The 17,527-nt window shown below is 38.9% G+C and overlaps 1 protein-coding gene across 1 annotated transcript; it reads right to left on the bottom strand.

The window, feature by feature from the left end:
- Positions 1-747: 747 nt before the first annotated feature.
- On the bottom strand, positions 748-13,693 carry LOC124284354. Its single transcript, XM_046720440.1, has 4 exons — positions 13,441-13,693; positions 10,805-11,280; positions 3,835-4,084; positions 748-1,217 (listed from the first exon to the last, which is right to left on the bottom strand). The coding sequence occupies exons 1-4, from the start codon at positions 13,685-13,687 to the stop codon at positions 814-816; spliced, it is 1,377 nt and encodes a 458-aa protein (XP_046576396.1). The 5' UTR covers positions 13,688-13,693; the 3' UTR covers positions 748-813.
- Positions 13,694-17,527: the final 3,834 nt, after the last annotated feature.

Raw genomic sequence — 17,527 nt, 5'->3', positions numbered from 1 at the left:
TGAGTCACTGTAAATCAGTCTTAACACCTGGTGTCAGGATAAGCATCACATATCCAACTGTGTGCACCCGCTAAAACAATTTGCATAAGAATATGTATGTATCTTGCCTGACATCGGACTAGTGTTGCTGCCTAGAGACTATCAAGGATATCCGAGGAAATACCAGTTTTCATTTGATTTGAACAATTGGCTTGGTTTCACGTGTATTTGTGCTGTGTGCCAACAGGATACGATCATCTTTTGGAAACACAAGGCATTTTCACTGTTTCAGAAACCATACTTGAGAATCGGAATCGTACGATCGACTCTTCTTTTAGCAGTAATATCTCACGAATATGGAAAGAGTTTGGAGCATATCTATTCATGTCTGTGCGATCGACAACAGGTTTAGATTACCGTTTTTATACTCACCTGCATGTCTCTAATTGAAATAACTTTATGTCGTTTCGAACTGTTTTAAATCAAGTCAATCAACCTTTGAGTGAGTGAGTGAATGGGTATGATTTTACGCCGTTTTGGGCAATATTCCAGCAATATCACGGCGGGGGATACCAGAAATGGGAATACCAGAATCGAACCCTTGTCTTCCGCGTGACAAGCGGATGCTTTAACCATCAGGCTACCCCACCGCTCTAATCACCCTTTGACACGTTGTGGCATACAACGACGTAACTGTATTAAACAAACGCCTATTCACTCGTATTTATTATGATAAGCATGATTAAAAATAAAAAGCAGAACAAACACTGAATCAACAATTCTGTATTCATGCATTAGAAATAGTGTACAGAATACATGGCAGTCCCAAATAAATTAATTGGCATGTATGAGTGTGCCTCCATAACTTGAATATTTGCCTCCGCGGAGAGGAACGGTGCGAGAAGACACATCAGCATACATCCAGACCTGGTCTCCTTGGCCCAAGTAGGTAGTTGTGGTGATTGATGCTACACCATGTAATTGGCCTCTGATAAACCCACGACCAATCATTTTGCTTCTTTTGACGATGTTGACGGTCATATAGGTACTCGATCTTACCATCACATTTGCCCAGAAGACGTATGTGCCAGACACGGGGGCTGTGAAAATACCTGTGGCGTTGTTGTAAGCATTCCCTTGGTTGTACAAGACCGTGTCAAATGTAAGAGGGTTATTACCAATCAGGTTTATGTCTGACTGTAGAGACACACTGTAGGCCACGTCAGTTGCTTGGGTCGCTTAAACACAAAGTATTTATGCTATTTAGCACATCCATCAGTTTATATACTTGTATCTTATGACTTGTTTGTATTTCATGCACGGTAAATATCAAAATTGGACACAGGCAAGTATAATCTATGCCAAAACAATTATCAGTAACATTCACAGTCATGTCCACATTACTCGAAATTCCCTTGACGCTGAAATAGTCCAAGGTATCAGGAACATATTTAATGAATTAATAGTGTCCGTTATGATGTATCTGAATCGAGATAGCATTATGCTTAATGACACTGGTATTGTACACATAAATACACCTCTAAAAAAATAGGGGATCAACAGCCTATGTTATATGAAGCAAAATAAGTGTTGATGACAACCTATGCAAGAACAATTATGTCTTTAACACTTAATTACACCAAAACATGAACATCATGTACATTAATTATACAACAAGCATTACTGACATGAGCGTAATGTGATATTCTTCCTCAAGACTATTTTTACATATGGGGCTAATCCTCGGAACTGGATCAATCTTATTACATCGCCCTTCATTATATTTCAACCCCATTAACCATCCTCTAAAGAGGCTTTTGACTACTGAAAATCTACCTCTTCAAAAAGATATTTTTCAGGTGTCAGAAGACGTTTGAGTTCTCTATATGAACCATAACGTGACATACTTTCGAGTGTTGATCTCCATTGTTTGTTTAAAAATATCGACTGAACGAGTTTTATAGTATTTATAAAACAGACACGTTTCCAACAGTTTGTCAAAGACAGAAAAAAACAGAATTAGTGAGAACAATGTAACATTCTGGTTTTCGAAGCCCATTTTAGAAAGCCATTATTGTCCATAATTAACAGCAAATCATAAGCTTTTGGACGAAAGCAGTCTATATGCATCGCCGGAATTTTTAACCAAGAAGTTATACAGCGAACGGCCGAATTGTAAAAAACAACAGGAACCGACCTCATTGACCATTCGCTGTAGCATTCGGCGTCTGACGTCAGACCTTTCGAAATAATTTACAAGCTAAGAGATGTATTTTTCATATTTTTAAATCCCCATACCTCCGAAGCATATACAATGATTCATTGTATTTGGCAGGCAAATATCTGAAAGAAAACATCAAATGACAATGGTCCGATTTGTCTCAGGTTAACACTCAGTTCCACTGTTGGTTTTCCACGCTATGAGAGGTGTCTTTTCCATACTAAAATTGCACGTGAATACAAAACCTAGACTATTAATAACTATGAACTACTTTTAAATGATCGCCTTTAAAATAGCATTTATTTTATTTTTTAATTGTTTTTATGTTCGCTAATCTATCCGTTTTTTAACGATAACTATATCCAAATTAACTGTTAAACCCCATGTTTCTGAATATGAGGATAAAGTCGTCATCCGAATTCTTATCCGCAACCCCCGAATTTCTAGTATTAATGGGAACAATTGCATTCCATGTTTTCCATTTTGGAAGGTTCCGTTTATGAACAATGAAAATAGCATTGGCTTCACGTACATCCTTCTTTGAAGGGCATTAAGAAGTGGAATGTGTGAAAAGCAAGATTTATGGATGTCAACTTCTTTATTGTGAATAACAAGACGTTTCTGAGTGTATGTATGCTGTCATCACCTGATGAAGGAGCAAGCATACACTCCGAAACGTGTTATTCACAATAAAGAACTTGACATCCACAAATCTGGCTTTTCACACACACCCTTGTCTTAAAACGAATGCACAGTTAAAATAATCTGTTAAATGGTTATTACATCGCACACACGATTTAGCTGAAGAATAAATGCCTTTTAATGCTTGCATAATACTTTTCCCACTGCTGTCAGGGCTTTATAAGAAATGCCAAAATATCATTCTGTCTACACAATTATAGGTTTTATAAAATCTACGGTATTCTTTTTTCCTTACTTTTAAAAACACTATTCAATGACTTGACTATTGCTGAGTGCGGCGTTAAACATGAACCAACGAATCAACTAAACCCTGCTTGATTTTCTGATATGTTGTTCATTATATTTGCCCATTGTGTTAAACGTTCATTCAATATACTGCATATAATGTACTTTATAATGACATGTCCCTGTAAGTTTGAACGTTCCCCCTTTTTGTGTAAAAGAATAATAACGGCTCTTCTGCATGAATCGGAGAAACTGACACTATTCTAAAGATTGTTGGCGAAATAAGATTACGCACGCTCCGGTATTTTTAATCACAACTGTTAACATATCGTCAACTCCAGGTAATGCACCATTTTTTATCCGTTTTATAGCATTTTTAAATTTCTTCTTCGCTAATATGAGATTCCAATATTTCAACATCGCTCCTTTCGATAGTTATACAAAACTTCAATTCCGTTTCTTTTTCAGTAGAGTTAAGCTTAACCTAAATTGTTTGGAAATGTTTACAACATGTTTCAGCTGAAAAAACAGCTGAATTTCAATCAGGATTATATATGTTTCTGTACTCCTTCTAGAATAATTTAGAATTTCTTCTAGATAAGTACAGCTTTCTAGACGTATTTTGTTTATATTTTGCCTTTTCTACGTTTAAGAAGTTAACTTTGATGAGTTCATTCCCAATTTAGTTGCAACATGTCTGTACTTACCGAGTGATCGTGTAATATTAGCGAGCAGTGCGTCCTTGTCCCGTAGAGCGGATTTCATTGTTTCTTGGTTTGATGCCATGGACCTCAGTTCTGTTGACAGATTTGCCACAGTTCGTTCCAGTTGAAGAATATGGGTGAACAAAGTGCCCACAACACAACTCTGTCCGTTGTCAGGTTCAGGCTGGTTGCTGGCACAGGCAGCAAGAACAAACAGCGCTGGCACAAGCAGTAAACGCATCATGATCATTGGTCATGGAAAGAATAGTACAACACCGAGCGGGACGTGTTATATAACCTCGTTTGAACGTGTGAGTGTGATATATATATGAGATAATTATCATTCGCCCGTTTTCCCAATGACGCACATCCTGTTTCATTTGTGTCATCGTTTCATCTGTTATTATTATCGATTTTCATGAAGCATTTAACCTCAAACGCAAAGCGCCAATCATTGTATTTATTATTAGTTTGTATGTATGTTTGTTTGTTTATTAATTTGCTTGTTTGTATGTTTGCTATTCTCTGTTTATTCATTTGTACGTTTTAGCTAGTAATCAGTCATTTTTCTGTTTTTAGCTCGTTGTTGGTCGACCAGAGAGAGAGTTGTCTTCCAAACTGTCTATAAAATTCATTCATTTTAACTCTTTATTGGGCGGTGGGGTAGCCTAGGGGTTAAAGCATTCGCTCGTCACACCAAAGACCCGGGTTCGATTCCCCACATGGGTACAATGTGTGAAGCCCATTTCTGGTGTCCCCCGTCGTGATATTGCTGTAATATAGCTAAAAGTGGCGTAAAACTAAACTCACTCACTCTAACTCTTTTTAACTGTGGCATATGATGGCAAGCTTGCACATAAACATCATGTACCTATGATTGACACTCCTCTGCCAGCACTTCCATGACCACACTATACTCAATTTTGTCTATTTCCATGATAAAGAATAGGGTCAAAGTCGCCGGCAGGAAGCACGTCGAATTGTGAAAGATAACTCGAAAAACACAGGAAAATAGTATTTAAATACTGAGCTTAATAACAACCTAGAAATGCCAGACTTGTAATGGAATACATACAAATCTTGAAATAATATTCTAGTTAGATGAGAACGATATTAATTTCTGAGGGCTGTGAGCAAGTATGTTTGGTGTTGGCATCGATGGTGTGGTAAGTACAACCACTGCAACTCAGACATTGTCTTTGAGTAATACTGCCGAGTTTACTGTGCAGTGAATTCATGCACAAGAGTTACCAAACTTGAATCTAATCCGTTAGCACTGACAATTTGCTTGAGACATGTTGCGCGTTCAGACACGTTCCTGGAGGTAGAATTATACCAACATTATCTCCCTTGTTCACTGTACCACCTTTTACATACCATTTAAAGAAGTCGCCTTTTTAACACTTAAGAAGTGGCGAAGTGTCTGCAGGTTTAACCATCAGACTCCATGACGTTTGACTTTTGACATTTAACTAAACGTCTTACCACAAATATATCCCATATACATCAGTTCAAACGCTAGGGATATTCACGTACGTATTTCTAGCTACACCTCCAAACATCATCGTCCGTGAAGATCAGGGTCAAGTGGCTGACTATGTTTAGAGTTATTTGGTTTCCAGTGTTTCTGGCGCCATGAATGAAGACTGCTTTATCTGAGGGGCAAATGAAACTACCTGTCAGTTGGTTTTTATCATACCTTTGACTGTTAATTGAAAAATATGTGAGGTTGGCGATATTGTGTCCGAAACATGACCTGTACTCGCGCTAAGTCATCACTCAAGAATATTTCTATTGATCCTGAACACATTTGCTTTTGGACAGCACTCTTTTAAAACATTTTAATCAGTATACAGGTTATGTGGCCGCAAATTCATTTCACATCCAGTCTTCATTGTACCCTTTTATTTTTACACAAAAGTAGCAAGCCACAGATTACATTTCTTTTAAATGTCCCCGGAATGACCCATGGTTATTAGAAATTCAAATTAAATGGCAGTTCTTTCATTTTTTAATGACATAAAAACCAAACTCAGTTTAGATTCTCTTGCACCTTAGACACGGTGTGTCAGAAGTGTGAAATGGTATCTGTTTCTTTGATAGAAATATATTGCTCCTTGTGGATACACCCGTGAAGATCCGGGTTAGAATTGGTCTTCAGCAGCCCATGCTTGTCGTAAAAGGCTGCTAACGGGATTTGGTGGTCAGACTCGCTGACTTAGTTAACACATGACATCGTATCCCCATTGCGTAGATCGATGGTCATGTTGTTGATCATTGGAGTGTCTGTTCCAGACTCGATTATTTACAGACTGCCGCCATATAGCTGGAATATTGCTGAATGCGGCGTTAAACAACAGCCAATCAATCAAGCAAAGCCTGCTTGATTTTCGGATATGTTGTTCATTATATTTGCCCATTGTGTTAAACGTTCATTCAATATACTGCTATATAATTTACTTAAGATTCTTAATATGAAATGCCCCTGTAATTATCTGAATTTTGAACGTTCCCCTTTTTGTGTAAAAGAATAATAATCGCTTTTCTCGATGAATCGGAGAAACTGTCACTATTCTAAAGATTGTTGACGAAATGGCATTACGCACGCTCCAATGTTTTTATTACAACTGTTAAAATATTCTCCAGGTGATGTACCATTTTTTATCCGTTTTATAATTTTTTTTCTTCGCTCATATGAGACTCCAATATTTCAACATTTCTCATTTTGATAGATATATACTAAGCAGCAAAAAGAAACGTCAGTTTGAAATTTTCCATCGCAGAAACGGATAACTGTAAACTTATTTAATGTTTTGATTGTATATTTTTGACAACATCTCCAACGTTACCTAAGTAAAGACATTCCTTCCCAAACTCAGAATGGAACCCAGGAAATGGTCTCAAAAAACGCAACCTGATCTCGGAGATGGTACGGTGTTCTCCATGTTTTCCATGCAACTCATGGGGCGGTGGGGTAGCCTAGATGTTAAAGCGTTGGCTCGTCACTCTGAAGACCCGGGTTCGATTCCCCATATGGGTACAATGTGTGAAGCCCATTTCTGGTGTCCCCCGCCGTGATATTGCTGGAATATTGCTAAAAGCGGCGTAAAACTATACTCACTCACTCACTCACTCACTCACTCACTTCATGCAACTCATGCTGCACGTGCTGTTCACAAGGACCAGCCCTATAAAATGCACTACCAAACCTGGTTGAAACATTCACGTCTCACGACAGCTCAGAGGAACCAGGCGCTAGGAAGACTTGAAGCTGGCCACACTGCACAAGCCGTTGCCAATCACTTCCAGGTCAACGTTCGGACCATCTACAGGCTGCACCAACGTTTCCGGGCCAGCAACACCACAAATGATCGCCCACGTACTGGCAGACCAAGGGTGACCACAAGACGACAACACAGCCATGTTGTGCGATAGTATGTAATCCCTTCATGCAGGCATCCGAAACATCACCCCAGACAGTGGGAACACACGGAAGACCAATCAGTACGCCGACGTCTTAACAGCGAGAACCTCCATTGCCGTAGACCTTACCGTGGACCTATTCTCACCCCTCGTCATCGGCGTGAACTTCTACAGTTTGCCCTACAACACCCAAACTGGCGATGCAGGCAATGGAGAACTGTTCTGTTCACAGATGAGAGTCGGTACTGCGTATCAACTGCAAATGGCAGAACAAGAATAGGGGGACGACGTGGCCAGCGATCAGACCAATGTGTTATGGAAAGAGACTCATGGGGAGGTGCAAGCATCGTGGTATGGGGTGGAATAGGCCTGAACCAAAGAGTGGGTCCTATGGTGTTCCAGAACCTAGGTCCATGGAGAGGAGGCGGAATAACAGCGGTACGCTACATCGACCAAGCTCTCAGACCCCACGTCATACCACATTTCGCACGTCACCGGAACAACATTTCCCAGCAAGATAACGCCAGGGCCCATACTGCCAGAGCTACACGGGACTTCCTACAGCAAAACGGTGTCAACATTATGCAGTGGCCAGCCCTAGTCCTGATTTAAACCCAAATGAACATCTTTGGGATGAAATTCAGAGGAGACTGAATAATGTCACACTAAGGCCGAACACAGCCGATTTATTGCGCCAGGCCTTTCTCAGAGTGTGGTTCCAGGTGCCAATGGCCTTTATCAATCGACTGGTGCACTCCATGCAAAGAAGCTGTGCTGCAGTTATTGCCGCTCGTGGTGGTCACACTAGATACTGAAGTCAAGAGTCTGAATGTACTGCCAACGTTCACGTAATGTCTTGAAAATTGTGCTGAGTTATTCATTGATGTGTAAGATATTGTACGCAAAAAATGTTTTTGATCCGCTTGTTATGTCCATTTTTGTTATGATTTGATTACAGTGCCTATCTGATTTCAATTCGTACTGACGTTGTTTTTGCTGCTGAGTATAGAAAACGTCAATTCAGTTGTTTTTTTCAGTAAAGTTAGGGTTATCATAAATTATTTGGAAATGTTTACAAGAAGTTTCATCAGAAAAATCAGCTGAATTTCTCTTGGGATTATATAATTATGTTTCTCAATAATAATTCCTTCCAGAATAATTTAGAATTTCTTCTGGATAAGTACAGCTTACTGCGTTAAACAACAACCATACCAAACCAAACCCAATTGGTAGGAGGCTGTACACGATATTTAGGTTCATAGGTAAATAGTTAAACAACAAACCAACCAATCAACTAGCCTTGTGGATTTGAAAATTGGCAATGTGTTTACCCAGACATTCAGTGTGAAACCAACCAACTAGTCTGTATTACATAAACTTAGTTCCCAAATCAATATAAATTACTCACAGACGTTTCAATGACAGTGGCCAATAAAGTAACATTACACAATTCAACGACACAATGAAGCATAATAGAAGTGACAGAAAATCAGTCATAAAAATATTCACCCAGCAGCACCGGTGGTCAATTTTCACAATAAGCCTGGCTGGATAAAAGTAACGTTCTTCACAGAACTGTTGTATTGAGAGATGGAGAGACAAGTGTTTATCCACTTAGTTATAGGTTTTTATAAGATTCCAGATTACACCCCAAAACATCTTAATATGTGGCTACCACTCCACTGATGCAGGTAAGTAATACATTCCTTATAAGCAATTACTGCTGAAACACCATGTTATGAACTTCTACTGAACTGAACAATCGTTGTCCATATTTCTAGACACTGGTTGATCTACTCCTGATGGCGACATTCTACAGACTGTTCATATGGCTGTAATGCAGCAGACTGCCTCATTGAAACTCATTCAGTATTCCAGTGAATTTGGCTCCATTCTTGTACAAATCTTAAATACTCACATGTACACTGACCTGCACTGAGGAACCAATATCCATAGAAACTGTAAATTCATTAAATAATACAATTACATTCATTAAATAATACAATTCAAACAGAAATAAAAGCGGTGAATGAGCTAGAAAACACCAAGAAAGCTAAGCAATAGAAGCAGGCTCACAGTTGGAATTGTTGGCTGTTAAGATATTTTTATGAGCATCTTCAGATACATGCACGAACTTATTCCTCCATATCACTTTCATATGCTTATTATGAAATGATGCTAAATCGAAATATTATTTAATCAACTAACGAACCTGTCAGTTTCAGCTCTGACGATAATAAACCGAAACACGAGTCTCATTAACCAATTCAGACAATGACCTACTTTTCAGCCGATCCGAAGTTTCTCGTGTGAAAGTGAAAATAGACACTACAAACAACTATGGTTACACTGAATTCCAATTCCTTGTTTTATAAGATGGTATTTACGCATTAATGCTAAATTTAAAGTTTAAAAAAATCATATTTCTATATTTTATGTCGAGGTTTAGGCAGCATGTAGCTAACTAAAACGTCACATACTGCCTCTGTTTGAAGAGGTTGTACAATGATTCACAATTCATCTGGCTCACTGATTACGCCTTTTATGTGTTCTTTGCGTTAATTCAGTGTATTTTTGTAACGTACAATGTGATTGATATAATATCAAGTCCGTACAAGACCGCCAAACGTTTCTAGCGGCCCAGCCTCGTTTTGAGATTTCAATGATTTCCAGATTTACGTTTGTCAGAGCACGCTGTACGACAGAGCACGCTGTACGACGTGTTTGCAAGGATTAGAAGGAGCGTAGTGTTGCAATATACAAGTGATATAATATAAATAGTTGAATGAGTTGGTCTCAAAATTCTGGACTGGTTATTGTACTAAGTTGCGCAATAGGACGGAACCCATTCAGCAGGAAACGCGACTGTTGTGTAATCAATGTTTTGACTTGATATGTTCAGTAATACGTCTGTTGAATGCTTCTTAAAATCTCTGTTTTTTACTAATTTCAAAGTTTGAAGTTCTATGACTATTGTAACTGGTGTAGTTTAGCATGGACTTCATGACGCCCATTTTAACAGATCACAAGGTCGAGCTCAGTCCCTATTCCCTTGCCCTCTGCAAAGCTTCCATAATGTATTCAGTTATTTATTGATTGGTCAGAGCTTATAGCTCTAAAATGTGGCACTGACTGTAGTACTCAGATATCTACTCCCAACCGTTGATAATTGGTTAAAAAATAGTTCCCTTGCCCTTTCAAAAGCATCCAGAATGTACTCTTGGTCAGTGACAGTAGCTCCAATAAAATGTTATTCGCTCATACGCTGACATAAAATAAAGTAACGACATTAAACATACACCTTCTCACAAGCTATTGTTTTGGATAACCAGAATAAAACCAAAACAAAATTGAATTCAAATCTGTATTTAGATATTATTAACAGTGTACAGAGTACATCGAAATCCCGGACCAATTATTGGACACGAATGAGTGTTCCACCATAACTTGAATGTTCGTCTCCCCTGGAGATCAATGGTGGAAGCAGCGACGTCAGCATTATCCACTGTATTTATTATGATAAGCATGATTAAAAATTAAAAAGCAGAACAAACACTGAATCAACAATTCTGTTTTCATGTATTAGTAATAGTGTACAGAATACATGGCAATCCCAAATCAATGAATGGGCATGTATGAGTGTGCCTCCATAACTTGAATATTTGTTTCCCTGGAGAGGAATGGTGGAAGAAGACCCATCAGCATGCATCCAGACCTGGTCTCCTTGGCCCAAGTAGGTAGTTGTGGTGATTGATGCTACACCATTTACGTGGCGGACGATATGCCCTCGACCAATCACCGTGCTTCCTTTGAAGATGTTGAGCGTCATAGAGGTACTCGATCTTACCATCACATTTGCCCAGAAGACGTATGTGCCAGACACGGGGGCTGTGAACATACCAGTGGCGCTGTTGTAAGCATTCCCCTTGTTGTACAAGACGATGTCAAATGTAAAAGGTTTTTTAACAATCTGGTTGATGTTTGACCGAAGAGACACGCTGTAGGCCACGTCAGTTGCTTGGGCCGCTGAAAAACAAAGTATTTATGCTATTTAACACATCCATCAGTTCATATATATTTGTATCTTATACCTTGTTTGTATTTCATGCACTGTTAATATTAATATTGGACACAGGCAAGTATAATCTATACCCAAACAGTTATCAGTAACATTCACAGTCATGTCCACATTACTCGAAATTCCCATGAAGTTGAAATAGTCCAAGGTATCAGGAACATATTTAATGAATTAATAGTGTTCGTTATGATGTATCTGAGTCGAGGTAACATTATGCTTAATGACACTGGTACTGTATACACAAATACACTCTCTAAAAAAGGGGGGGATCAACAGCCTATGTTTCATAAAGCAAAATAAGTGTTGATGACAACCTATGCAAGAACAATTATGTCTTTAACACTTAATTATACCAAAACATGAATATCGTGTACATTAATTATACAACAAGCATTAATGACATGAGCGTCATGTGATATTCTTCCTCAAGACTATTTTTACATATGGGGCTAATCCTCGGAACTGGATCAATCTTATTACATCGCCCTTCATTATATTTCAACCCTATTAACCATCCTCTAAAGAGGCATTTGACAATGAAAATCTACCTCTTCAAAAAGATATTTTTTTAGGTGTCAGAAGACGTTTGAGTTCTCTAGATGAACCATAACGTGACATACTTTCGAGTGTTGATCTCCATTTTTTTTTTACAAATATCGACTGAACGAGTTTTATAGTATTTATAAAACAAACACGTTTCCAACAGTTTGTCATAGACAGAAAAAAACAGAATTAATGAGAATAATGTAATATTCTGGTTTTCGAAGCCCATGTTAGCAAGCCATTATTGTCCATAATTAACAGCCAATCATAAGCTTTTGGACGAAAGCAGTCTATATGCATCGACGGAATTTTTAACCAAGAAGTTATACAGCGAACGGCCGAATTGTAAAAAAGAACAGGAACCAACCTCATTGACCATTCGCTATAGCATTCGGCGTCTGACGTCAGACGTTTCGAAATAATTTACAAGCTAAGAGATGTATTTTTCATATTTTTTAAATCCCCATACCTCCGAAGCATATACAATGATTCATTGTATTTGGCAGGCAAATATCTTAAAGAAAACATCAAGTGACAATGGTCCGATTTGTCTCAGGTTAACACTCAGTTCCACTGTTGGTTTTCCACGCTTTTCCATACTAAAATTGCACGTGAATACAAAACCTCGACTATTAATAACAATGAACTACGTTTTAATGATTGCCATTAAAATAGCATTTATTTTATTTTTTATTTTTTAAAACGAATGCACAGTCAAAATAATCTGTGAAATGGTCATTCCATCGCACACACGATTTAGCTAAAGAATAAATGTCTTTTAATTAATGCTTGCATAATACTTTCCCCACAGCTGTCAGGGCTCTATAAGAAATGCCAAAATATCATTCTGTCTACACAATTATAGGTTTTATAAAATCTACGGTATTCTTTTTTCCTTACTTTTAAAAACACTATTCAATGACTGGACTATTGCTGAGTGCGGCGTTCAACATGAACCAGTGAATCAACTAAACCCTGCTTGATTTTCTGATATGTTCATTCAATATACTGCATATAATGTACTTTATAATGACATGTCCCTGTAAGTTTGAACGTTCCCCCTTTTTGTGTAAAAGAATAATAACGGCTCTTCTGCATGAATCGGAGAAACTGACACTATTCTAAAGATTGTTGACGAAATGAGATTGCGCACGCTCCGGTATTTTTAATCACAACTGTTAACATATTGTCAACTCCAAGTGATGCACCATTTTTTATCCGTTTTAAAGCATTTTTAATTTTCTTTTTCGCCAATATGAGATTCCAATATTTCAACATCGCTCATTTCGATAGTTATAGAAAACTTCAATTCCGTTTCTTTTCCAGTAAAGTTAAGCTTATCCTAAATTGTTTGGAAATGTTTACAACATGTTTCAGCTGAAAAATCAGCTGAATTTCAATCAGGATTATATATTTTTCTCAACTCCTTCTAGAATAATTTAGAATTTCTTCTAGATAAGTACAGCTTTCTAGACATATTTTGTTTATATTTTGCCTTTTCTGCGTTAAAGAAGTTAACTTTGATGAGCTCATTCCCATTTTAGTGGCAACATGTCTGTACTTACCAAGTGATCGTGTAATATTAGCGAGCAGTGCGTCCTTGTCCCGTAGAGCGGATTTCATTGTTTCTTGGTTTGATGCCATGGACCTCAGTTCTGTTGACAGATTTGCCACAGTTCGTTCCAGTTGAAGAATATGGGTGAACAAAGTGCCCACAACACAATTCTGTCCGTTGTCAGGTTCAGGCTTGTTGCTGGCACAGGCAGCAAGAATAAACAGCGCTGGCACAAGCAGTAAACGCATCATGATCATTGGTCATGGAAAGAATAGTACAACACCGAGCGGGACGTGTTATATAACCTCGTTTGAACGTGTGAGTGTAATATATATTTCATAATTATCATTCGCCCGTTTTCCCAATGACGCACATCCTGTTTCATTTGTTTCATCGTTGTGTCATCTGTTATTATTATCGATTTTCATGAAGCATTTAACCTCACACGCAAAGCGCCAATCATTGTATTTTTTACTAGTTTGTATGTGTGTTTGTTTGTTTATTATTTTGCTTGTTTGTATGTTTGCTATTCTCTGTTTATTCATTTGTACGTTTTAGCTAGTAATCAGTCATTTTTCTGTTTTTAGCTCGTTGTTGGTCGACCAGAGGGAGAGTTGTCTTCCAAACTGTCTATAAAATTCATTCATTTTAACTCTTTATTGGGCGGTGGGGTAGCCTTGTGGTTAAAGCATTCGCTCGTCACACCAAAGACCAGGGTTCGATTCCCCACATGGGTACAATGTGTGAAGCTCATTTCTGGTGTCCCCCGTCGTGATATTGCTGTAATATAGCTAAAAGTGGCGTAAAACTAAACTCACTCACTCTAACTCTTTTTAACTGTGGCATATATGATGGCAAGCCTGCACATAAACATCATGTACCTATGATTGACACTCCTCTGCCAGCACTTCCATGACCACACTATACTCAATTTTGTCTATTTCCATGATAAAGAATAGGGTCGAAGTCGCCGGCAAGAAGCACGTCGAATTGTGAAAGATAACTCGAAAAACACAGGAAAATAGTATTTAAATACTGAGTTTAATAACAACCTAGAAATGCCAGACTTGTAATGGAATACATACAAATCTTGAAATAATATTCTAGTTAGATGAGAACGATACTAATTTCTGAGAGCTGTGAGCAAGTATATTTGGTGTTGGCATCGATGGTGTGGTGAGTACAACTACTGCAACTCAGACATTGTCTTTGAGTAATACTGCCGAGTTTACTGTGCAGTGAATTCATGCACAAGAGTTACCAAACTTGAATCTAATCCGTTAGCACTGACAATTTGCTTGAGACATGTTGCGCGTTCAGACACGTTCCTGGAGGTAGAATTATACCAACAATATCTCCCTTGTTCACTGTACCATCTTTTATATACCATTTAAAGAAGTCGCCTTTTTAACATTTAAGAAGTGGTGAACTGTCTGCAGGTTTAATCCTCAGACTCCATGACGTATGACTTTTGACATTTAACTAAACGTCTTACCACAAATATATCCCATATACATCAGGGATTTGGTGGTCAGGCTCACTGACTTAGTTAACACATGACATCGTATCCCCATTGCGTAGATCGATAGTCATGTTGTTGATGATTGGAGTGTCTGTTCCAGACTCGATTATTTACAGACTGCCGCCATATAGCTGGAATATTGCTGAATGCGGCGTTAAACAACAGCCAATCAATCAAGCAAAGCCTGATTGATTTTCGGATATGTTGTTCATTATATTTGCCCATTGTGTTAAACGTTCATTCAATATACTGCTATATAATTTACTTAAGATTCTTAATATGAAATGCCCCTGTAATTATCTGAATTTTGAACGTTCTCCTTTTTGTGTAAAAGAATAATAATCGCTTTTCTCGATGAATCGGAGAAACTGACACTATTCTAAAGATTGTTGACGAAATGACATCACGCACGCGCCGATGTTTTTATTACAACTGTTAAAATATTCTCCAGGTGATGTACCATTTTTTATTCGTTTTATAGCTTTTCTTCTTCGCTAATATGAGACTCCAATATTTCAACATCGCTCATTTCGATAGATATATACTAAGCAGCAAAAGAAACGTCAGTTTGGAATTTTCCATCGCAGAAACGGATAACTGTAAACTTATTTAATGTTTTGATTGTATATTCTTGACAACATCTCCAACTTTACCTGAGCAAAGACATTCCTTCCCAAACTCAGAATGGAACCCAGGAAATGGTCTCAAAAACGCAACCTGATCTCGGAGATGGTACGGTGTTCTCCATGTTTTCCATGCAACTCATGGGGCGGTGGGGTAGCCTAGTGGTTAAAGCGTTGGCTCGTCACTCTGAAGACCCGGGTTCGATTCCCCATATGGGTACAATGTGTGAAGCCCATTTCTGGTGTCCCCCGCCGTGATATTGCTGTAATATTGCTAAAAGCGGCGTAAAACTATATTCACTCACTCACTCACTCACTTCATGCAACTCATGCTGCACAAGGACCAGCCCTTTAAAATGCACACCCAAACCTGGTTGAAACATTCACATTACAACGTCAGCAGGATGCCGCGACTCACGACAGCTCAGAGGAACCAGGCGCTAGGAAGATTTGTAGCTGGCCACCAATCCGTTGCCAATCACTTCCAGGTCAACGTTCGGGCCATCTACAGGCTGCACCAACGTTTCCTTGCCAGCAACACCACAAATGATCGCCCCCGTACGTACAGACCAAGGGTGACCACAAGACGACAACACCGCCATGTTGTGCGATAGTATGTACAGAATCCCTTCATGCAGGCATCCGAAACAGCACGCCACACAGTGGGAACAACGGAAAACCAATCAGTACGCCGACGTCTTAACAGAGGGAACCTCCATTGCCGTAGACCTTACCGTGGACCTATCCTCACCCCTCGTCATCGGCGTGAACTTCTACAGTTAGCCCTACAACACCCAAACTGGCGATGTAGGCAACGGAGAACTGTTCTGTTCACAGATGGGAGTCGGTACTGCGTATCAACTGCAGATGGCAGAACAAGAATAGGGGGCCGACGTGGCCAGCGTTACTCAGACCAATGCGTTATGGAAAGAGACTCATGGGAGGTGCAAGCATCATGGTATGGGGTGGAATAGGCCTGAACCAGAGAGTGGGTCCTATGGCGTTCCAGAACCTTGGTCCATGGAGAGGAGGCGGCATCACAGCGGTGCGCTACATCGACCAAGCTCTCAGACGCCACGTCATACCACATTTCACACGTCACCGGAACCCATACTGCCAGAGCTACACGGGACTTCCTACAGCAAAACGGTGTCAACATTATGCAGTGGCCAGCCCTAGTCCTGATTTAAACCCAAATGAACATCTTTGGGATGAAATTCAGAGGAGACTGAATAATGTCACACCAAGGCCGAACACAGCCGATTTATTGCGCCAGGCCTTTCTCAGAGTGTGGTTCCCGGTGCCAGTGGCCTTCATCAATCGATTGATGCACTCCATGCAAAAAAGCTGTGCTGCAGTTATTGCCGCTCATGGTGGTCACACTAGATACTGAAGTCAAGAGTCTGAATGTACTGCAACGTTCACGTAATGTCTTGAAAATTGTGCTGAGTTATTCATTGATGTGTCAAGATATTGTACGCAAAAATGTTTTTGATCCGCTTATTATGTCCATTTCTGTTATGATTTGATTAAAGTGCCTATCTAATTTTGAATTCGTACTGACGTTGTTTTTGCTGCTGAGTATAGAAAACGTCAATTCATTTTCTTTTTCAGTAAAGTTAGGCTTATCATAAATTATTTGGAAATGTTTACAAGAAGTTTCATCAGAAAAATCAGCTGAATTTCTCTTGGTATTATATAATTATGTTTCTAAATAATAATTCCTTCCAGAATAATTTAGGATAAGTACAGCTTACGGCGTTAAACAACAACCATACCAAACCAAACCCAATTGGTAGGAGGCTGTACACGATATTTAGGTTCATAGGTAAATAGTTAAACAACAAACCAACCAATCAACTAGCCTTGTGGATTTGAAAATTGGCAATGTGTTAACCCAGACATTCAGTGTGAAACCAACCAACTACCCTGTATTACATAAACTAAGTTCC

This window comes from Haliotis rubra, unplaced genomic scaffold (assembly GCF_003918875.1).
Source record: "Haliotis rubra isolate DU_JTF1 unplaced genomic scaffold, ASM391887v1 Scf334, whole genome shotgun sequence".
In the NCBI taxonomy this organism is placed as follows: domain Eukaryota; kingdom Metazoa; phylum Mollusca; class Gastropoda; order Lepetellida; family Haliotidae; genus Haliotis; species Haliotis rubra.
Note: the sequence above shows the minus strand (reverse complement) of the source record. Positions and strands in the feature narration are given on the sequence as shown.

Coding starts and splice junctions, on each gene's coding strand:
- LOC124284354 (XM_046720440.1), bottom strand. CDS start 13,687: ATGATCATGATGCGTTTACTGCTTGTGCCAGCGCTGTTTATTCTTGCT. Junction 11,281..13,440: donor TAATATTACACGATCACTTG/GTAAGTACAGAC, acceptor TTTGTTTTTCAG/CGGCCCAAGCAACTGACGTG. Junction 1,218..3,834: donor TAATATTACACGATCACTCG/GTAAGTACAGAC, acceptor TTTGTGTTTAAG/CGACCCAAGCAACTGACGTG.